At 28.1% G+C, this 24745-nt stretch overlaps 1 protein-coding gene across 2 annotated transcripts in view; it reads left to right on the forward strand.

Annotated features, from left to right (window-relative positions):
- Nucleotides 1-5853, forward strand: part of LOC107882801 (zinc transporter ZIP1-like) — a 13035-nt gene extending 7182 nt beyond the window's left edge. For both annotated transcript variants that reach the window (XM_016801725.2, XM_029485774.1), the window contains one exon: nt 5409-5853. In XM_016801725.2, coding sequence (XP_016657214.1) covers nt 5409-5431 — 23 coding nt within the window. In that variant the 3' untranslated portion in view covers nt 5432-5853. The remainder of the gene's footprint in view (nt 1-5408) is intronic.
- The last annotated feature ends 18892 nt before the right edge of the window (nt 5854-24745 follow it).

A 24745-nucleotide genomic window follows, 5' to 3' on the forward strand; every position in this document is an offset into this window, starting at 1 on the left:
AAATAAAAAATAACATTCTCTCACTTTTCTACATCATTAAATTGTAAATACAAATTAATCGAATAATATAATAAATAGGTATAATACTATAATAGTAGGTATAAACTGTTATCAGAAATAAAAAAAATATTCACTCACTTTTTTACACCACTAAATTGTAAATACAAATTAATTGAATAATACAATATATAGGTATAATAGTAGGTATAATCTGTTATCAGAAATAAAATTATATTCACTCACTTTTGTACATCATTAAATTATAAATACAAATTAATCGAATAATAATATAATATATAGGTATAATAGTAGGTATAAACTGTTATCAGTAATAAAATAATATTCACTCACTTTTCTACATCATTAAATTGTAAATACAAAATTATTCTAATAACTATAATATAGGTGTAATTGTAGGTATAAACTGTTATCAGAAATCAAAATAATATTCACTCGCTTTTTTACATCATTACATTCTAAATACAAATTACTCTAATAGTATCATTTAGATAACATAACAGTTTAACATTTAAAATGGATTATTGAATAAAATCGTAAAAAACAATGGTCGTTTCGAAAATATACTCTACAATTTGCTACCAAATTACAATAAACATTGTTAAACACAGCTAAACATGAAAACATCGTTTTTAGATTAATCAAATTACATAATATTATTTCAAAAGTATGAATGTTTATGAAAACAATTTTACACGTGGTTTATATTCATTAACAACAACATTTAAAAAATATATTATAATTATTTTTTTATATTTTTTTATTCTCAAAGTTTTTTTTAAGTTTTTTACTTTTTTAAACTACAACATAATATTACAGTTTTATATTCCAAAGCAAAATATTTTTTAAAGTATTTCGATACATTCAACTCAATTTTAGAACAAGCCATTTATAAGTTAAAATTATTTAAAGTTAAAAATAACAGAGTAGTGAGAACGACATTTTACGGGGTAACTAGGTACCACTCTATTTCCTTAATCAAAGCTTTAAATACTTATTAAGTTATAACTCATATTATACTACATGTCCTAAATTTGATTTTTATGTACCAAACTACCTACTCAGAAAAATTTCAGATTTCAAAGATGAAATTAAAATTGTATAGACTATATTGTACCTAATTAATAAAAGTTAAAAAATTAAAAAATCATAAGAATATAAAATAAAAATATAATTTAAAAAAAAAAAACGTTATTTTTTATCGACTAGATGTAAAAAATATTTTCAAAAACATAAATACTTTTTGAAATAATTAGGAAAATAGTAGTATAACTATTAAAGGGATGATCCGATATAAATGACCTACCACATGCACATTTTTAAGGTGGGAAAATGTAAGCTTGGCCCACGATTAACTTTTTTTTTTAAACTTGTCACGATAATAACATATTTTTCCTTGTGTAGATATATTTGTATAATTATTATATTGAGTTATTAATTTTGTTCACAACGTATGTATATTTATACCATTTTGTCATTAGGCAATTAATTCCCATCAAAAAAATAAATACCACCTCGAATAATGTCGATTAGATGAAATGATTTCTTGGAGGGTCAGAGCCTTTTTATTCAATCTGAGGTTACGTATCAATAATTTTTACCTGAACAAATTAGGGGCAGATTTCAATAGACCTATTAAAGAGTTTTTTTTCCAAAGGGAATGAGTTCACAATTTCCCAATATGGTAAACGATCATGGCATAATTATATCGCTAATAGTTTACAACAGTAGAATACAATTTTAGTTTAATAATAACCGCTAGTTGTCCTCTAATATTATAACCTGATAACAAGAAAATATAATATTCTAATAATCTAATAATCTAATATATTTAATATTTCTATATCAAATCATTTTATGCTAAGAGTTTAATACACGAACACATAGGTATTCCAATAAGGTCGAATGTTATAGGTCGTAGGTACACGATGATACCAGGTAAATATAAATACATAATATGTGGTGGAAAAAAATTTGATACATTGTTTATATGTTATAATTATTGATAACAGGTATAATTCTAAATCATACAATTGTTTTAGGAAGATTAAAAATTCATATTTATTCATAACAACGGATTATGGAATACAATTTGGTAACACAATTTTATTATAAATATATCGTATACTATACAGAATCTATTTCATATATAATATAATATATTTACCACCTTTAATTTGATATTAGATAGATAGAAATATATTGACCGCAAACGGCACGAAAAAGGTTCGGACGCTGTGGTGGAAGTCCCCCCTCCCAACTAAGAAAAAATATTGTGAGAGGAAAACTTATTATTTTAAAATGGTCAGTAAATTGTGATTAATAAATGGTTAACGTAGGAACATAGTTATTACAATTATATGAATAGTAATTTAGATGTAATTAGATGTCTGAAAATTACCAAAAATAATACGTTTCAAATTATTTTATTCCGAAAAAATATTTATATTTAAAAAACATTTTTACAAATTGTTTATAATAATAAATCAATAGTAATTACTAACTTTTTAAATCGTCTAAGCCCTCATTTTTACTTAATATTGGCATATTATTATTCTTATACTTTAGTATACAAAGTGATATAACTAAAAAACTACTAGCTTGAATTTGATTTAGATAGGTACATCAAAATTCTCAAAAAAATTATCTGCTTAACAATAAAAATATAAATGGGGGTTCCATATTTGAAAAACAGAAGTTTGTATTATCACAAGGTCATTCTTAAGTGCTACAAAAAATCTGTACTGTACCTATATAATTTTTTAACGGTTTGAGCCTGAACTTTAACACTGCATTTAAAATATGAATAACATAACGTCCATTACATCCCTGTATATTATAAGATATAGGTACTATAATATATAAGTACCTATCTAACAGGCCACCTGAACACCATGCAAATGATAGTTGTATCTGATATAACAGTATCACATATAATATAATATAGGTAAAATTATAATTTCCAAAATAGTCCAGGGATTTTAGAATAAGCTATACCTCTTAATTTAATTATTTAATGTAATGTATGGTGTTAATACCTATAATATCATTGTATACGAAAAACTATTCAAAGATTGGTCCGGCTTGTTCAGTCAGTATTGATGATATTCTTGTTATTAAAGTAATTTTTAAATTATTTAAAACTTTCAATCATTAGCTATAAAAGTTGAATATTTTATACATTTTTAACTACAAAATCATTTTTAGAATCTGAATGGATTGAAAAAGCTAGTGCTTTTACAATGGTCCTGTATAAAAAATGTCTACCAGACGGAGTGCTTTTACTTCAACATATCTTATATTTTAGCAAATAGGATCAAGATTGTAAATTAGAGAGGTCATTTTTCGATTTTCTCAACAATTAAACCACCGACAGATTTGAAAAACCGCTAAAAATGGAATTTTAATTTCTGACGCTTTATTTATCACCATGGAAACGAATAAAAAATATTTAATATTATAATATTAATTCAACTAAGTGATTACTATAAAAAATAAAAATTTAAATTATCCAGACTGATAAACTGATTCCGCCCAGAACCGTTGTTCTTATACAACGATATTATATCATTGATTTCAAGTTTAATAAAATCCATTATACATTGACCCACTTGTACCTACTATACAGCAGAGTGACATCCACTTCTCCATGTTTTTTAATTTTAAATTTAATACATTTAAACGAAATTTGAACATTAAATGCTAATAAAAAGAAATTGAGTCTATGTATTTTTTATATTTTCAATTATTATAATATATTGTAAAAATGTATAAGGAGCCTTATTTTATTACATTTTCACGATTTTTTATCAAACAAATAAAATGTTATGAACATTTATAGAAAAAAAAAACTAATAAAATTGAAATTTTAAAATTGCTTGTTAATAACGATTCAGAATATTTTGAAAATGTTATCAAGTATAGGAATTAATTAAATGAACATATGATGTAAATTTGAAGTATCTACATTAGTTTTTGAATTACAGCAAAATAAAAAAATAGCTACATGAAAAATCGATAACTATATCAATTATGAAATTATTAAAAAATTATGTCAAAAACGTGGGGGGGGTCCAGACCTGTACTGTCCTGCACCACTCAAGGCATGAAAACAATATTTTTTTCCTATTTCGATTTCTGTTTTAGATATTTTTCTTATGCTCTGCATTATTATTATGTTATTATAATGGGCACCACTATAGGTTCTTATTTTAACAAAAAACATGATTCAACCAACCATATTTATAGAATATTTTTCAAGAAATCACATTTTACTGTGGGCTACGTGAAAGCTCCTTTACGCCGCAATAGTTTACGGAAAAATAACGATACTCCATATTAAAATCAAGTTCCACAAGAAATGGGTTTAAATGTTGACAAAGAAAATCCCCGTACTGGTTCGAGTCACAATTTATTTTATTGAACATTTTTCGTTTAACTATTTACGATTGACAAAATATGTATACCTATATTGTATACATTTACATGGTTATATTTTCAAATTAATAATTTATTAAAATTATTAAAGTGGTTCCAACCTATCCAAGGTCTTAGGTCTATATAAATACAAATACAATTTTTAAATCAAACCTTGAATTACCTGAATTTTTGCCGATTGAGTAGGTAGGCATTTTATATGTTCATAAATATTGGTTAATCGTTAAGAGGACGGCTACAGCCGCACGCATTTTCTACGTCTTACAAACACATATAACATGAAAAATTCATTTTTACTCTATCGTGTTTAATGTTAGATTAAATATTAAGCTATTTGCTATTATCGAGTTTAGAAGTAAGAATATTATCTAGTGAATCTCACAGGTTTTATTTTTACCTATATTTCAATTTTAAAGCGAGTTATGAGTAGGTATTTTAAGCAGAGGTGAAACTTGTGGGGGGGGGGGGGGGGTACGTTCCCCTGACTACGATGTAGACCCAAAAAAATATTCGTTATTGATTTATATATAAGCCACCTATGGGTTATTTTAGATTAATAGTTTTGGTATGTGGGTTGTAGCCCCCCCCCCCCTAGAATTTAAACCATGGTAAAGCCTATGATTTTAAGGTGTACAAAATTACAATGTTGATCTATTGCTGATAATAGTCATGTAGACATGCACGTGTATACTAATATCTGATGTGGGTCAAAGACCTATAAGTACATAGTCTACACTCACCATGATCGTTTAGTAATCATACAAAAATAATCTGTGTCCGTATAAAACGAAATAATAATCTATTACTTATTATAGTTATTACTTTTAAAGTACCTACCTATATTAAAAATTATATAATGGTTAATGCTGTAATAAAACTGTTACTAAGCTAGTAAGATCTTTGTTATTAAATTTGTATTTGTTTTGATGAATCAAATTTTGATATTTTTTCAGCTAACTATCAACAATCAGCCTAGGTTGTGAAGAATTTGGATGACGATATATGTGCAGATGAAGCACATAAACACTTATTTTAAATACATTTCTTGATTCTATCCACTATTTATTGATACAATCACCTAGTAATACTATTTTATAATGGTTTTTTGCATAGTTAATAAGCATTATTTTGTTACGATTTAATTAAATACCATATTTAAGTACAAAATAACTATAACAGTATTACTTCCAGACTACAATTGGAATTAGGCATATAAACATTATGTTATATAAAAAAACTCCAATTTTTCAATATAATATTATATAGGTATATTTATATACCTATTGAATTTACTACCTACCTACTCTCCTTTTTACGAATTACAAATTATTTTAAAATGTATTGTTGAATTTATAAAGTTGGTATCGTTTATTTTCATGGTAATAAAAATATATATTTTAAAGCGTACTATATATTTTTTCACTGACTTGAATCTTGCGTTGTATTACATGGCAGATGGGTAAGGTAGATTAGGTTAGGTGAAGTTATAGTTCTCAAATAGGAACAATTAAGTAAGGGAGCTCAATCCAGCGATTTAATAATTGAGTTCCAAGTGTAATATTATTTAACACCGACAACCTCATTCCTAAATGTTGAATACATATTACATTTCAGCTTAGGCATAACATTTTAGCATTATTACCTACATTTCAAGAATAATGTATGTAACTATGTAACATGTAAGTGAATGTGAACTTATATTTACCCAATTTTTCAAAACGTTTCCCAATTACTATCATATACATTCACTTAAACAAAATTTTATTAGAAATTCTCATTTTTTTATAGCAATTCTTACATTTTTCGTTAATCAGTTGGAAAATTTATAATATTTATCAAAGATATAGTGTCTTAGTTTATGGTTCAGACGCATGTGTTATTTGTCAACACTAGTTAGTCAACACAGATATTTGATAATACAATAGTTTATTGTATACACATACCAGTAGGTACATCACTGCACTAAGCAAAAGATAAGCGTTATATAATATAAAAAAACTTTAATAAAAATATTAAGGTATTAGGTAGGTAGACTAGACCATAGAAAATATAATAAGCTGATATTTAAAATTGTAAAATTCATTAGGTAGGTATCATTGACAACAATTTAATTCCAAATTGTAATAACAATTTATTCGGGCATTTCTTTGTGCCTTGTCCCCGGCCAAGTAAAAAAAAAATAGCAGAGTAGCTCTGTCCCCCTGAGTACCTCTTCAGTTCGAGCACTGGGTGTAGTAAATTTTGTTATTATTGTTTATACTTTTTTTTTTTATAGATTTTTAGAAAACCGATCTGTGTTCTTCGATTAGTTAAATAATGTTGTAACATATCATCGTGTTGGATGATTTTATTTTTTTCTCAGTATACACTTTTACTTATAATGGTCAGGAAAAAAATTGTTTCGAGACACACGAACGAATTTCAAATTAAAACTGTACCACGGGGACATATTTATAATGAATACGACTATATTATCATGTTAATTTTTCTTTAACTTGTTTCTCAATGCATAAAAATAACACACAGCAAGAAATAATATAGCATTCACATTGCCTGCAGTGTACATCGCCACACTGTGCAACGTCAGGGGTAGTGACCGAGTGGTACTATTTTTACAGAAACTCTCACCCTGCAACCTCTGCTGCGGCCCTGGTCGGCCGAAGTCTATTTCGGCGAAAATAAAGAAATGGTACGATTTTGCAAACCATCTCTGCCGTGTGAAGTCCCGTGAATCCACATTCTGGGAAGAGTAAGATTGCGAAAACGGATGGTGTAAGAACCAGGGTCCCATGCACTAGTCGTATGCTACCCTTGTCACCCACCCCCGTACCGGCACGCCATAGTGTCTTAGGGGATTGAAAACGGTGATTTTCGGTCTCAAGTATTCCGAGTGAACAGGTATGCGTCCTTACAGGTATGCGTTTTGTTTATGTTTACTTGCAGTTTCGAAGACTCAAACTCTGTGTGTGTGTGATATTCAGTGGTGTATTTACGGGAGGAGATTAGCGACATACTCTCGGCCTTTTTTTTTTATTTTTTAGCTCATATTTAACGATTTATTGCTTGCCTAATACATACTATTTAATATGTTATATGTAATAACTATATGGTATTTGTACAATGTGTTCAAAAGAAACATGTCATAATGAATTTGAGGTGTTCAATCCATTTCTTTATTATCTATGACGGTTCGGTCATGGTATAGAAAATAATATTATTAATACCATAAATTTTATTCTTTAAAAGTACTGTAGTTTGGTCAAGATACGTGGTTTTCGCGTTTTGTAGTAACGGGTTAGGTACCAATAATTCGTTATAAGGACAAAACGTACCTAAGCAACGGTAACAACGGTAACATAATATTGTTATATTTTACAAAATAATATTTACGCGGTATACGGCACGAGCGGCGGGCTGAATTCACCGCGGCCGCCGACTATATGGGGCGCCACCGTACGGTACCGACTGGGCGGGTGGCCCGCGGTCCGCGACCGAGATCGGCCCACGTCGAAACACAAGGTGACCCCGTCCACGTAGATCATTTTCTGAGCACACCGCCCCACCGCGAATGCCGGTCGCGTAAATTGAGCGGCGAACACGCGCGCCGCCGCCCGGTCCGTTCACGGCACGTCAAAACCGGTTACAGGTTTGTACGTATTTTACGGCCACCAGCACCGATGATGCCACAGGGCTGTCCGTGTTCATCGCTCGCCGCCGACCGCCGACGATTTTATAATATTTTCTGCGACGGGTTCGTCCTCGCAGCAACAATAATAATATTTTATTCGTCCATGTGACAGCGGCGGCGGCGGCATGCATAGATGAAACCAAGGCTGGGCAAGTTAACGATTTTTTTTAACTCGTTAAGTTAAGTTATTTTAAAATAATTAAGTTAAGTTAAGTTAAAAGTTACTCGTATTTATTTTTCGTTAACTCGTTAAGTTAAAAGTTAAATTTAAAAAAAAAGTAACTTAACTTAGTGTTAAGTTAAAATTTACTAATTTGCAAAAATAAAAATTCCAGACACATAATATGGTTTATTAGATAGTTTTTCTGGTTATTATATAAAGTTAAAACTTCAATTAGCTATAACTTCGAAAATAACTTCGTGCCCCAAATTCTGATTTCACCAACATTTTTTTTACCCAAAAAATGACTAAGTCCCCCCCCAAAAAAAAACCAAAAGAAGGGGTGTCCCGTAAAGGAGAAAAGTTCCGTTTTTCTTTACGTCCATGAAAATTACTGGGGAAATTTAAAATGATACATCAAAGTAAAAACACATTCAAAAATTTGCATTATTCTTCGGACGAAAATTAACTTAATTTAGATATTTTTGAAATAAAATTAACTTGAAGTTAACACGTTAATCTTGAAAAAAAAGTAACTTATTAAGTTAAAAGTTAATTTGAAAAAAAAAGTAACGAGTTAATTAACTTAATTAAAATTAACTTAACGTTTTAACTTAATTTTAATTTTTAACTCATTAATGCCCAGCCTTGGATGAAACACGTCAAGACGGACGATGCGACAGTTAATGATTCCGTTTATTTTATGACACATTTTTTTTTTATAAAATCTACGGTAGGGTAAAAACATAATTTATATTTTTTTATATTACCATAAACTACAATGTATCATAACAATAATTGTACATTTCGTATTAGTCAGACTTGGGTAAAATAACTACTCGAATACTTATGAAAAATAGTATTCGGAATATTATGTAGGTAATCAAATACTTTATAAAAAAAATACACCGAATAAAGTATTCAAAATACTTTTAAATTCTTTTTAGTTCTGTTTTAAATATAAAAGTATGAAATCAATGATACTTTTTTTCGGGGAAATTTGAAATTACCGCCAACATATATAATTTAATAATTCTAAATATATTATAATTTAAGTTGCTGATACTTAATTTAAAATGTGGACAATATTGTAAACATTTCCAGAAAAACAAGGAAAACAATTATTATTATTTGCAATATTCAATACAATGTTGTTTAGCAACAATTTCCATACAATATATTCTTCTTTATTATTTGTTAATTATAAATAGTAACAACCGTTGTACGCGGTGCGAGTTGTTGGGTCAACTAATCTCAAGAGCTCGACAACGTAAACAATATGATTTCACCAAAACTATTCGATCAATTAAATCAATTACAAATTACAATGCCAATTATATTTTATTTTATTTGGCTGCTACCTACTTTTGAACTTACTAATTCCATAGTACCTATAATCTATGGGTACTTAGTACCTGTAACGAAAAGTGAAAAACATAAATGTACTTAAATGATCGAATCAAGGAAATAATCCACTGTTGTTTCTTTTATACATTTTAACGATAGTGAACCAATAAAAAAAATATTATAAATATCAATACTATGTTACAGCCATTACAGGTATATTATATTTGTACAAAATAATTTGATAAAATATTTAATTTTAGAAACTTATAATTTAATGCCAATGGGTAGGGGGAGATGATCAAAATAACGATAAATAGTATATAAAAAATCTTTTCAGGCCTGGTGGTTATCAAAAAACATGTGGACATTAAGGAGAAATATGATAAAAGCAAAAGAACAATATCTAGACCGGCAGTATCCAGTGTTCGGAACGTTCACTAAAAAAATGAACTCGTTCACGTTCACGTTCAGTCCTTGAAAAAGGAACTCGTTCACGTTCACGTTCGTGTTTTTTTCAAACGAACGCGTTCACGTTCACGTTCTTTCAAAAAATGAACGCGTTCATTGGGTTGTTCATTTATTTTTTATACATTTTTTTTATGAATCATTTACCTGCTGTAAAGGCTCAGTCAAACAGAGGGTGACTTTTTGTCCGGCAATCAAAAAATGAATCCGGACTTTTTGTACCCGGACTTTTCGTCCACCATGGTTTATGGGTACGCGGCCCGCAGCGGGCAAGCGGTCTTTGTATTATTTTACAGTGTCCGCGCGGGCAGCCCGCTTTCTGTTTGACCGAGCCTTTAATATAAAAGCCTATAAACATGTACAACTTAAGCCAAAAATAAAAATATTATTTAGACCTATATATAATATAATTAATTAATATATTTTATAAATATATTTATTAAAGGGTAAATAAATTAAACGTCTTAAAAATCGATCGAGTTCGTTAAAAATATAAACGTCGTTCACGTTCACGTTCTATTTTAATAAAACGAGTGACGTTCACGTATCGTTCACTAAAAATGAACGTGAACGCGTGAACGTGCGTTCATGAACGACGTTCTTTCCAAACACTGGCAGTATCTGAATTACGTAAAGCTATACAAGCACAAAATATGCATTTTGGACAATACATTACATCTTAATAGGTAAAATCGAAATACATTTTTAGAACGATTGAAGTTTAGCTAACATGTGTTTTTTTTTTAACATATATTTCAAAGAGTTAAGAACTACGCGGTTTCAAAAAAAAATTGTATGTAAATCATTATTTTGGAAGTTATATCGTTCCGAAGTTTGCGATTTTCAATGTTTGGTAAATTACTTTTGAAAAGTAATAAAATTATGTTACTCGTTGAATTAAATATTTTTATTTAAATTACATTCGCGTTACCCGATATTATTTTTATAGCGTCTCGTTACTTTTATATTAAAAAAGTAGTGCGTTACAAATAATGTAACTTTTTAAAAAAATAATTACAAAATCCGTTCTTAACGACTAATGAGAATAGTAGGTATAATACTATTAATTACTATATACATTTTACTGTATTAGAATTAATTACCGGGATATTTAATAGATAATATTGTTGATTATAACTATCGAAAACTTTCGGAACCATCAATAAATTGTATTGATTTATGATTTTAGTTGAATATAGCGCATAGCTGTTGTCATATTATATGCTCTACATTCAAAATGTATTTTAATAACATGGAAAATAACACGTTATCTATCGAAATTACTTTTAAAAAGTAATTTCGTTAAAATTGCGTTAATTTAAATAAAATATAATGACATTACTACAGCGTTACTGAAAAAGTAATTTTGTAACAGTCACAATTTGTAATTTGCGTTACGTTACTACCCAACACTGGTAATTTTACGTTTTTAAGTATGCACACATATTCGAGTTGACAAATATAAATTAAATCATTATCGTGATTCTCAACATTCTGTGATTGGCGATTGTGTATAATATATCCATTACCCTCGAGCTCAAATGATTTAACTTAGGCTTGAAAATAATAAACAGTGCTAACAGACAACATTTATATATCAAGTATAGTGGCTCAATTCATCTACCGGCTCCGGTCATTGAACTCGAGGTTCTCCGAAGCCCGGATCTCTCGTTGGATAATATTAATAAGTCGCATATTATGTAACACATTAATTAAATTAATAAAAAACGATAACAGTTATATGAATTTAAATATCATAATTATTTAAATACTAATGGTTTACCTATTCAAATTTATATTATCACTATAAATTTTAAAACGCTGATTTACCTGGGCTCATCATATATTTATATTATTATGTGTATTTATCATGTAGCAGCTACATTGTAGCTAGTACTATACATAATACCTAATTAGGTACGGTGTGTAAAAGCCGGCAGGGGCACGACCCCGTGTTCATTAAGATTAAGAATTAACAAAGATAACGATGAAAGTGAAAAGGATCATTTGTATTGAAACCATGCAGCTTGTTGTTTACCGAGTAAATATTTATAACCTTGGAATATTGGTAGGTACCTACTAATACAGATAAACATTTTTTTTTTTTAATTTCGTAACAGTTTATAAGTTTGTATTTGAACTATTTGCAGGTATAAAACCAGTCTTGTAAAGTACTTGAGTAAAAGTATTAAAATACTTTTTAAATACTTAAATACGTATTCTAAATACATTTGAAAAAAATACTTGCGTGCACAGTATTTGAATACTTTTTTGAAAATATGTGTATTTAACTTCAAATAATATTTTTAAATACTTTTTTTTTCGTTTTACTTTATTTAAAGGGACTTCAAATTTAAATAAAATAATACGAATTTGAAATAGACAAGTACAACATTTTTATTTATAGATCATTCATCGTTGTGTTTTGGTATATTATAATATTTTTAAATGCCTATACTAGGTAGGTATCCGTGTGATTTAATGTATACAGTCTGTCGATTTCCTAATAAAATTGAAAATATCTATTAACTCGAATTATGTATAATACGTAAAACATAACCATAGTCAATAGTTAGTATTACAATATTATATCTAGACATTATACACGCGGCCCGCATTAGGTTATTCCTGGTAATCCGACCTTGTATTATCGCAGAATATAGTTGAATGACATTGTAAATCTGTAACCCTGTTAATGTATGATTAGACATTTAGACCAGTTCTTACAATTTCCGGTAAAGTATTGGTTAAGGCTAAGTGCTAACCTACTGATAACAGATTTTATTACCGGCAGAATTCGGCCAGTTAAGTGTCGGTTAACTTTAACCGGGCATTGTAAGGGCCTTTCTTAGTCTATATAGTGTTTACTAGTTAAAACTTTAAAATATCAATACGTCATATTTTGTATTGTGCTGGTTTTATTATATTTTTTAATATTTAAAACTAGATAGTGTTAAAATAAAAAATAATTCAGTTCACTAATGATTCAATTTATCCATAAGGTCAATAGGTCAAACTAAAAAGATAAGACACATTTAAAAAAAAAGAAAATTATTTGAAACTAGGTATCTTACAATAGACTGTATAAAAAATACATACAGCTCATTGGGGAGGGGGGTCTATCTCCCATTACACCACCTCCGTAATTACGCCCTTGCATCGATCGTCTGAAGTCCCGGTCGGTCATTACAGCGACGACAAATCTAAGTTAGCATAATGTACCTATTATAATATACGTTTTACGACCATACTTGCCCTTCCTCACACACAGAATATTATTAGTTGTGCTCTACGTAAGGAGTAATATCGATGACGACAATCGTTGCAGATACACACGTACATTGTGCATAAGTAGTTACTATTAAAATATTATATGCATAGGTACCAACAGGGGCACATTAGCCCACTGACCTACTGTCCTGTAGGCTAGTAGGCGGCCCTTCTACTACGGGGGCACGGAACCTTTCATTAATAAACGCCAAGGGGCCCCTTATGATAATAAGGATGGCACATCTTAAAATCTCTATTATCTTTAACTGTAATTTTTGAATTTTATAATAATTTCTAATTTTATAAAATACTATAAATCGATACTCATTGATAATATATTATTGGTATTAATTATAACTGTTATGTTGGAATTATGTTATTGTTATGGTAAAAATACTAATTTCTCCTCCGAATTTGGCTGAATATGGGGCATTTTATAATAGGAGGTTAATAGGCTTTTACAGGTCCAGTTCGCCACTAACAGATACACACATATACATATATAATCATATAAATACGTCCATACATAGGTATACACTAGTATAAATATAAATTATATACCTTTACGTTAATATATAGTACATACATTATATAATATGTAATGACTTATGATCTTATATACAGACATACTGACCTATCAGGGAAGTCCATGATTTACCGAGAAATCTTAATGTGGATTAATATTCTTACAAATACCTAGAATGCCCTCTAATGAAGTGTCTTGTGACGCTATCTTCATATTATTACAGTTGGGGACACGAAAACTGGCGACTGATTTTAGCGCTCCTAGTTTTGTTTTTTTTATAGAGCTATGAGTACCCACACAGCATTTGGGAAATGATAATATTTTGTGAATGCCTTAAAGTGGTTGAATAATGAATAAGTATTTGTTTAATAATAATTATTATTTACGCAACTTTTTTAAATATTTTGACAACTGTATTATTTTTCTGAAAATATTTTTACCATAGTTAGGAAATATGTTTATGCTGTATGAGTAGTAGATAGCCCTAACAAAAAAACACCACCAGGAGCGCTAAAACCAGCCGCTAGTTTTCATGTCCCCGACTATTATAATATGACGATAGCGTAAGTTTATCAATTATATTACCGGAGAGAACCACAATAATAACATAAACAAACAAAATGCAAAAATATTATATTATATTATATTATATTATATTATATTACATTATATTATATTATATTATATTATATTATATATTCAGTGATGGGAAAGAACGCGTTCAAATTGTGTAAACTTGATATGAACGAGTTCGATTTTCAAGAAATGAACTTAAACGTGAACTAAGTTCTTATTAATTATGATTTTGAACATTTTGGTTTCGTTCATTGACAATTTAATTTTCATAGAACAGGCGATAGGATAACGTTTTGAAATGTTTTGTAGTCGATCAGGTTCCTTTTCAAGAATCAAAAGATATAATTTGTTTTTAATTTTGTTTATTTTTAGTTTGGATATTTATTTTTGCCCTGAAATAACAACGCCGCGCCGTTGATCGGCGATAAGAATAGTTGGTATACCATTTATATAATATATAATATAATTTATTTTCTTTAGTAACTTTTATAATTTTAGATCATTTTAAAAACTATAAACTAGTTCAAATTCTAGATGAACTAGAACTTCAACTAGTTCATTCTAAAAACAATGAACTAGAATTTGAACTAGTTCATATTTAATGTCTTGAACTTCAACTTGAACTAATTCATTTTTAGAAAGAACTTTACCATCACTGTATGTATTTTCCTATATACAAAATTTCTACCAGAAGGAAAGCTTCGATTTCAACATATAGTACCTTATTTTTAAGCAAATTGAATCAAGATGGTACTTTAAAGAGGTCATTTTTCGATTTTTTTCAATAGTTATTAAATGCCACGGGAAAAACCACCGAAAAATAACGAAAAATGGGATTTTAATTTTTAACGGTTTGCTTATCACCATAGAAACGAATAAAAAATTATAATATCATAATATTAATTCAAAATTACACGATAAAATAAATAATAACAATATAAAATATCCAGACTGACAAACCATCTCCGCTCAGAATCGTTTTTCTTCTACAATGATATTATATCATTGAATTCAAATTTAATACAATCCATTATACATTGACTCACTTGTAAATTGTAATCTACTGTACAGCAGAGCGACATCCACTTACCTGCTTTTTTTATATTTTACCTGTGTATTTATATAAATTAATAACTTATATTTAAATATATTTTGAATATTTGAAATAAATTTCTTACAAACCCTGGGTTACGTAATAAATGGTCCCTGTGCATTCATTATTGAAAACAATATAATTAGTATAAGCGTACCATTAATATAAACAAAGGTACCGTAATTGTGGGTGAATAGAAACAAAATTTCGAAATAAGTTTCATTGACCAATAACTACGGTCTAAGTATAACTATTTTTATAGGTTGTTGATGTATTACATCGGTTGTTATGAAGAATCGAATTCAATTGATAAATTTTTACCTCCATAATAATTGTCGATAAGAAAACTGATAAGAGTAAAAATTATTTTACATTCAAAAAATGTGTATCAACTTTGTTATCATGGTTCTCATGAACGAATTGTGATAACTCCAAAAATTTTTTCACTTTTCGGCGTTGTTGTGGAGGATTAATTAACGTTAGTATCAATCCTGTTTAATGAATTGTTGATTTTTTATAATTTTTTCAATCAAAACATTGTGTTTTCCGGATGAATAGAAACATGCCAAAAGTATATAAGTCAGATCCGCGGCGCAAATATGTTTAAAATGTTGTTTTTCATAAAATAAAGGCTATAAGTAAGTTATTTGAACGCTTTTTTTTAAAAAATTCAAAATTATGTTTCTATTCAACCTCAATACAGTTGAATAACAAATTCTATCAAAACTAAGCAGCTGTTTTTTTTTCACCCACACCTGCGGGTGAATAGAAACAGTGTACTTAAAAAAATTTATAAAATCAAATTTTATAGTTGAATAACCGTTGAAAATTCTATCATGTAGTACACGGTGAGACGTAAATTTTGATGTAATTCACAGCATTGTACATATTTTAGATCCAGAGATATAACACCTGAAAGTTGTAAACCTGTTTCTATTCACCCAAAATTACGGTACCTACTATGATAATATTATAGACGATTAAAGATAATTAATGCCACACATTCCGAAATAGATTTAAAAAAGGTAACCAGATAATATAATTAATCGTATAATTAATTGTCTTGTCTAATATTATTGATTAATAACAGTATAACACATTCACAGAATGTACAAGTTCTTCATTTGAATTTAAGAAAACACTAGATTTTAAGTTGGATGTTCAAAGAACTTAAATTAAAGTAATGTCTGTGCATGGTTAAGTGTTGATTTCTAATGCTGGACTATTTTGATTCATATCACGTTCATATTAATACATTTTAATTTTTATTTATATTTTCATAGTGATATTGATGTATAATTTTAAAGATGGTCACAAAAGCTAATGGAATTTGTACCTGTCTGCTGAATGTAGTGTAGAGAATAGAGATAGGTAGGTACCATTTGTAAAAAGTTAAATCATTAGTTGCTGCTATAATAGATTGTGTATTATATTCACTTCAACTAAAAAAATAAAGGTTAGGTTAAAAAAAAATTATAATAAAATATGAGTAATATTATAATATAATGTAAATATTATGAGTAAAAAAAACTTGTAGTTCTCAAATATATTTTAACTAAATTAATATTTATTTTTGAGGTGCTATTTATTGCAATTAATATACCTATTTATTATATGCTACATTATGTGAAATGTCATAATCTTCAATTTTGGTGGTGTGTAATTTGTCCGAAAAAGCATTATTTTGACATAAACTAGAAAAAAACAGAAAACAGTACATATACCTCAATGTTACAGTAAGGGAACGTACAATTAGTTTGTCATTAGTCGTTACACCGTTTCTAGTCCCACTATAATATTTGTGTTCCAACCTGAGAAGAAAACTGTGAACAGATATATAAAGTTTACTATGTTTATTACATTTTGACTAATAATTATATTTTTATATAATTAATATTGATACATATTGTATTATTATTAACTTTTGTATTTATTATTATAATGATTCATTAAATTTTAATTATTATGTTATTTCATAAGTTATAAAGATGTATAATAAATATAATTTAATTTTGTCTTTTATAATATTTTATGTTATTTTAGCCTCTTAGGTGCTTACTTGTACATGAACGAATTCCATTCATACCGAATTGCACTGAAATCGATTATTATCAGGGATATTAAATTGTTAACTCATAAACACACAAACTCAGATTTCAACTTCTGTCCGTAACCAATCCCTCGCCGGCCAGTGGTATGTCTAGCAACTTTTCAAAGAGAGGCACCAGTTGAGACACCAAATTCATATAATTGAATAAACAGTGTACTATCGATTATCCACAGTCTTCTCAAGATTAAACCATGTACATGATCCAATGCAATTAACGTACAATCTGTGTTATCAGGTATAATATTATTCTTGATAAAAACTTTTTCACTTAGTAAATAAGCTTGAAAATGTAATGCTAGGTTTCTTATACTTTTCATTAATAGAAGTTCAAAAATATTCAACATACATAGGTTCAATTATTTTTTTATATGCATTTAAAGCTCAAATTTTGAGAAAATTTGTCAACATTAAGTAAATGTTCAAACTATTTTTCAGTTGGAAATTCATAAAAGTTCTTCCAATCATAGCTAACCTAAGACATTTTAATAGAAGGTTTCCAACACACTTTCCTACCTTAAACAAAACACAAACAATTTTACCAGAATGTAACATTTATTTTATAGATAAAATGGCTGATAATAGGTTACCAAATCACAGTTATTCTATAGACATATTAAATTAACATTTGCCAAAATATATATTAAGGGGGCTGCAGCATGTTTTGTCAAAAATCAAAACTTATGTAGATTTGACCAATCTAAACATTAATTTTTTTTGTTATAAATTATAATATTATTCAATATATTTAAATTCCGTATCACAAAATAAACCTTAAGGAGGCTGGAGGAGGCTCCAGTCAATGAAAAAAGAGTGACTTTCAGTTCAATAATCTAGAAAAAACTGGAGGAATTCGGTTCTACAGATTTTAATTTTGAAAACGGATTATGATTGATCAACAAGTTTACTAGGGAAAGATCGAAGCGATATTGAATATTCCAATTATTGTTAGTGTCGTAATGAATAATATAATTACAAAAATATCATATTTTTTCGATATTTTTATTATTGGATATCACTGCTGAAAATAAAAATATTCAAAATCGCATTGATCATTCCCTAGTAAACTTGTTGATCAATCACAATCCGTTTTAAAAATTATAATCTGTCAAACCAAATTCTTCCAGTTTTTTCTATCATATTGGTCTAAAAGTCTTTTTTTCACCTGCTGCAGCCCCCTTAAACAACAAATAACGGATTTAGAAATATTGTGCTAATTTAAATATATTATTCGTTGGTACTTGAATCTTTTATAGTATATTATTATATTTTATAACTCAATGATTATTTAAAATGCTTTTTTTTAGGCAAATTAACTCAATCTACTGTATTACTAATTTTAAAATAGCTGAGTAGCAACATAAATATATCATAAAATATACTATTTCTCTATTGGTAATATGAGCTCAACACAGTCTTCTCTCAGAATTGTTATTCGTATGCAAAGATTTTAGATCTTAACTTAATATTTTACGAGCGTGCGTGTGTACCTACCGTCAATCGTGTACCCATAATACCTACATGAATATAATAATATATGACACAAACGTTTTGTTCCACAAATTGTGTACCTACCGAAATACAATCGAACACAATAATGATGAATTTATCTATGTGCCCGGATCGCGTAGTTTTACTTTCTCAACTTATTGACGCGAAACGTCCAACGAAATAGTGAATAATTAGTAGTTATTTATTATTTACATGACAAATTGTCGAGGTGTCGATCGAAACAAATTATAGTCCTTGTTATACAAACTATTCTCTGTAATGTAGGTATAATATGTCATAAACTGTAATATTGTATCCCCAACAAAAACATAACCGTGAAAAAATGCCAAGTTCCAAACTCCCTACTAAAAAAGTCGGCCTATCAAAGTAGTGAAATCTACATTGTGGCCAAGTCTGCTGTTTTTTAATTCATAACCTCACTGAACTCCTACATTAAAGAGCAACACTCCTCTTTTATTTTTATTGTTTAACACTTGGCCAGTTTCTAAATGAGGCATAAACTAGACCTGGCCGCAATTTAGGTACCACTACTATGATTCGCTGTCTTTTTTGAGAAAAAATCTGAACCTTTAATTTTTTTCTGAGTTCTTATCTCCCCATCGCCCAAGTAAGTCATAAGTGCGAGTACATTCGATAATGATGTTTTATGCCAGTTTCTGAATGAGGCATAAACTAGACTTGTCCACAATGTAGATACCACTACTATGATTCACTGTCTTTTTTTGAGAAGAAATCTAAATGTTTTTCTTTTTTCTGAGTTCTCTTCTCCCCACCACCCACGTAAGTCATAAGTGAGTACATTCGATAATGATGATTTATGCCTCATATAAATATAACATCATTTAATAGCTTACGAGTAGATTACTGCGAACCTCCACCACCGACAAATTCCATTGAAGTTCAAAGAATAAAAGTTTTACAAAAAGCTGCAGTTTTTAATATTGAATACAAATCATGTATGATCACCATCGACTATATTGTAATGAAATTTTCAATGTTTGATGACGCTCAAATGGTAGAAGGAGGTTTTTTCACGGAAGTTCAAACACTAGGCAGATGTGCAGAAATGCACCAAAAAATTATTTATCAATCCCCAATGGGAAGAGTTTTTGTGTTGAAAAACAATGACACGACTATGGCGTCTTATACTGTAGTTGGTTCATTGGACAGGGAAAAAAGCTGCGAATGTTCCGGTTATACTACCGACAAAGGTTCTTGGACAAATGTTGTCGTGCAAGCAAAACTTACAATACAACTTTCAGATGGCATAGTAATGGCTAATAATAAAGAAAATATATTAATTATGCCAACAGGAACTCGATTTAAGCTTAACTATGCGTATGGAATAGACTCTTACAAGTGAGAAGTTATATGGAATAATAACGAGTATGACTGTGATACTCATGAGTTTGACGTACTTTATGACGGACCAGCATTGCTAATAGTTTCGAAACCTCAAAACGAACACTGATGAATCTCATACATATCTCGTTGAAACAGAAAAAATTGTTTTTGCCTTAAAAAAATTTAAAAAACATTCGCTTGTGAAATTCCGGTCATTCAAACCGAACACACACAGTTGTATATACTGGTGGACCCAATATTCATGAACCATTTTTCCTTGAAAACATTATCACCGTATAACACTGATCTAATGTTGTATGTAAATACAAAATTTGTTTACATTGAAAATTTTCTACAATTGACGGTAACCTCATTGTACACTGACATACTTATGAAACAGTGTGATTTGGAAAGAAATATTTTAAAACAAAAACTATCGATGGCTTCACACAGTTTGTCGGAGTTTGCTTATGAAATAGGTGGAGGTCCCGGTTGCGTATTTTGCAAATGTGGGTACACTCAGAACCGCTCTTCTATGATTAGTTCATTTGAATTTCGCGCTTTTTTTTTATCACTAACACATCATATCATATTAAAATAATATATTATATTATATTTTAATTGTTCTAAATACTATTATATTATACTATATATTATAATATAATTTAATATAATTACATTAAAGCATTTAATATTTATGTACCAAATATTATAGGAGGATTATTTAAATCACCTATTGAATAGGTACCTATTATAAACAGACTAAAATCTTGTAAATTAAATAATTTTTATTAATATTTCTACATTTCTATTTTATGTAACACACTAACTAACCTACCGCAATTCTGAAGAACAAAATATTATAATTTGCAATCACACTTGGACTTAAACTCAGCTAGTATATGTCTATTAGGTGAAATTTAAATATTGTCTGAGAAACTAATTTTTAAATTAATATCCATAAAAATGTACTAATTTTGGTTGAATAAATTCATTTTTTCTAAAATTATATTTTTCAGAAAGCACAACTCTCCAGATATCTGTCCAAGAGCTTAGATGTTTGGTTTTTCATCTTCACCTAAGTTGAGTGAGTAAATTATACATGGTTGGACCACGGAAAAATGTAAATTGTACTTATAATAGTCAATAAAATGTTAAATACAAAAAAAACATCACACGTGTGACGTCCATTGTTACATTTACTCCTGCATAAATTATTATTTGGATGTATTTTTTAAATCTCTATTAAAATACTAGGTACAAGGATTTAAATTATGAATTTTTATATAATCTTAATCAAAATGACAATTTAATAATAAATAGTGAATGTAGGTACTTATGATGGAAGTACCTTCATAACATTTCTTTAATAAATTATGCATTTTTAAACATAAAATATGAAAACTTTTCAATAGATACTGAAAGCTTAAGATTTTAGAACATTAACAATTTATTTTAAAAATAATAACTATAAATAATAATAAAATAAAAATAACTAAAAAATAAATAAATAAATAATAATGTTTTAATTTATTATAAATTAAATTATATTTCACCATACTATTTTGATCATATTATTATTTTAAAATTATATTCTAAATCTGAACAAAGTTAGCTGGTAATGTTGTAAAAATTAATTATGATTAATAATTTATTGTTTAAAGACAGCAAATATTGTAAATATCAAGAATTCTTCAACTATATATCTGAAAAATAGTATACCATAAAAAAATAGTGCATTATTTCATAATTTATTGTTTTACTAGTGAGATTTGGCATTATTTATATTCAAATTTAAACATTGTGTTAAATTATGAAGACGCTTCGGCTGTTTGATTTTTTTTTTGGTATTTGTATGTCTACCAGCTGCGGAATAATTTTCTGTAGGAGGTCTTCCTGCATTAATTCGATGTGTACCCTTGTAGTTTCCACGTCTCCTAGCCACTGAAGTAGGTTGAACACGAATACGTCTTCCCTGTTTAGAACTAAAGTAATAAATAAAAAACAATTAAAGCAGAATAATACAATTGTATGTTTGTTAACATATTTATTATATACTTAGTACTACTAATTATTAAACATTTACCTAGAAGCACTTTTAATAACAAAATCAACAGCTTGAGTTGGAGTAACTTTACTTTGTATATTTTTTGTTAAAATTGTTAAATATTTGATTGATGCTTCTGAAACATCTTTTTGTAAAACAAGTTCAAGATTATTAATAGCGTTTGAAAATTCCGTCCACTTTTTTGAAAATTGTTCTGTTAATAACTGCTGCCTGTGTACATCGTTAAATGAAGTATCGTATGAGTTTGGTTGGTCTTTTGATGCAATACAGTTATTTTCATTATTTTCTGACACATCTGTTTTAGTTTGTTCAACTAAAATATTTTTCTCCATCACAGATTTTTGAGGAGATGATAGTTCATTAACATCAACAACAATATATATCATTATAATTTGAAAAGTATAAACTATCAAGCTTAATAAGGAAATATGGAAATATTTTTATTGTAGGTATGAAATTAAAAAAATATTAATTATTTAAGATTAAAGTTTGTAACACAAATATAGTCTACTAATATATTACTACTGATGTTTAAGTATATTTTTATATAATATAATTGTTTAAATAGTTGTGTGAAATATTTTTTTTTTTCGAAGCATCTAATAAAGAATCTTATATTTAATAATTATTTGGTATTGGTCATAAATTAAATGTAATTGAATCTTATACTTTTCTTTGTATTAAAATAAATTGCTGTTAGTATAACTACACAAATTAAAAAAGTATATAAAAAAGGTTAATTAAAAATAATAATAGAATATTGTTTATAATTAGTTAAGAATTATTAGAATTAATTTCAAAATATCAGTCCATTGTTTATTTTTATCATTACCTCTAATCCTCCAAAGCAATTGGGAAAATGCTCATTAAGCATTTTAAATCCTTTTTCATATGCTAAACTTGTTTGTTACATGTGCACCAAAATACCAATTGGTACAGCACCACCTTTAGTTGTAGTTAAAATTACAGTAACTGAGGCCATCGAAACATCACAGCTTGAGCTTGAATTAAGAAAAATTATTTCAGAGCGGCTCTGTAATTTTTGGGCTCTTTGGTTTAAAGATGTAACAATTAGAACTACCCAAGGACTGTCTTTATGTATTTTAACAATTACACCTGCAAATACAATTTAAAATTTGATATCTATATATATAAATTCTATGGTATTACTAATACCATAGAAATAAGGTGAAATTTAAATATTATATATATATATAATATACACAAAATAAAAACCTTGTTTAAGATATTCTGGGATTTTTTCTTCCAGTCTATCAAAGGGATCTTTTACAGTACCATAACTGTCTGTTAAATATTTATGCCACAGCCTATACACTGTCCAAGGTCTGGGATTTAGTGCACCATTTGCTAATTTAACAATGTGATTTGGTAGTGTTTGAAGTCTTGATATATTTTGTTTTATTGCTTGACAAGGGGATAGTCCATCAGCAAAGTACTGCCAAAAAATACCTTTAACTTCTGGGTCTATAAATAAACGTTTTAATGCATCGGCACTAGCACAGTTATGCTTATGAAAAGGATTTATTTTGATGATAGTATTAAGTGGGGGGTCTCTTTATAAATACTCATCATTTTTTTTGAACCCTTAGTAACCATCTTTATTAAAATATCAATAAATTCTTCACAGTTTTGATTTTTTTGCTGTTTGTGCTTTTTCTGTGTGAACTATAACTGCAAAGCCATTTTTTGTGCATTATAAACCTTAAACATAATAAATAATAAATAATTTAAAATGTATCTAAGTTACTATACAATAAGTATTAAGTATGAGTATAACTTTATAATTTATAAGTAATATATAAATATTTTAAATTTATGTTAATCAAAAATAAAAATTAATTAATTAAATATTAATGCAGGTTTAGGTACTTTAATCATTGTAATACCTAATATTTGTATAAGTGCTTTTATGTACAATGTTATATAAGAAAACTATAGTACCTAAACTACCTATGTTTTTTGAGAGTTTAAATTATTATTTTGTCTAAGTCCAAGTGTGATTGAAAATTTTCAAATTATTATTTGTTCTTGTTAATTAGGTAGTTACTAGTTGTGTGTAATATAAAAAAGAAATTTAAAATTCATAAACCACAAGATTTTAGTTTGTTTACAA

This window comes from Acyrthosiphon pisum, chromosome X, assembly GCF_005508785.2.
Source record: "Acyrthosiphon pisum isolate AL4f chromosome X, pea_aphid_22Mar2018_4r6ur, whole genome shotgun sequence".
Classification (NCBI taxonomy): Eukaryota; Metazoa; Arthropoda; class Insecta; order Hemiptera; family Aphididae; genus Acyrthosiphon; species Acyrthosiphon pisum.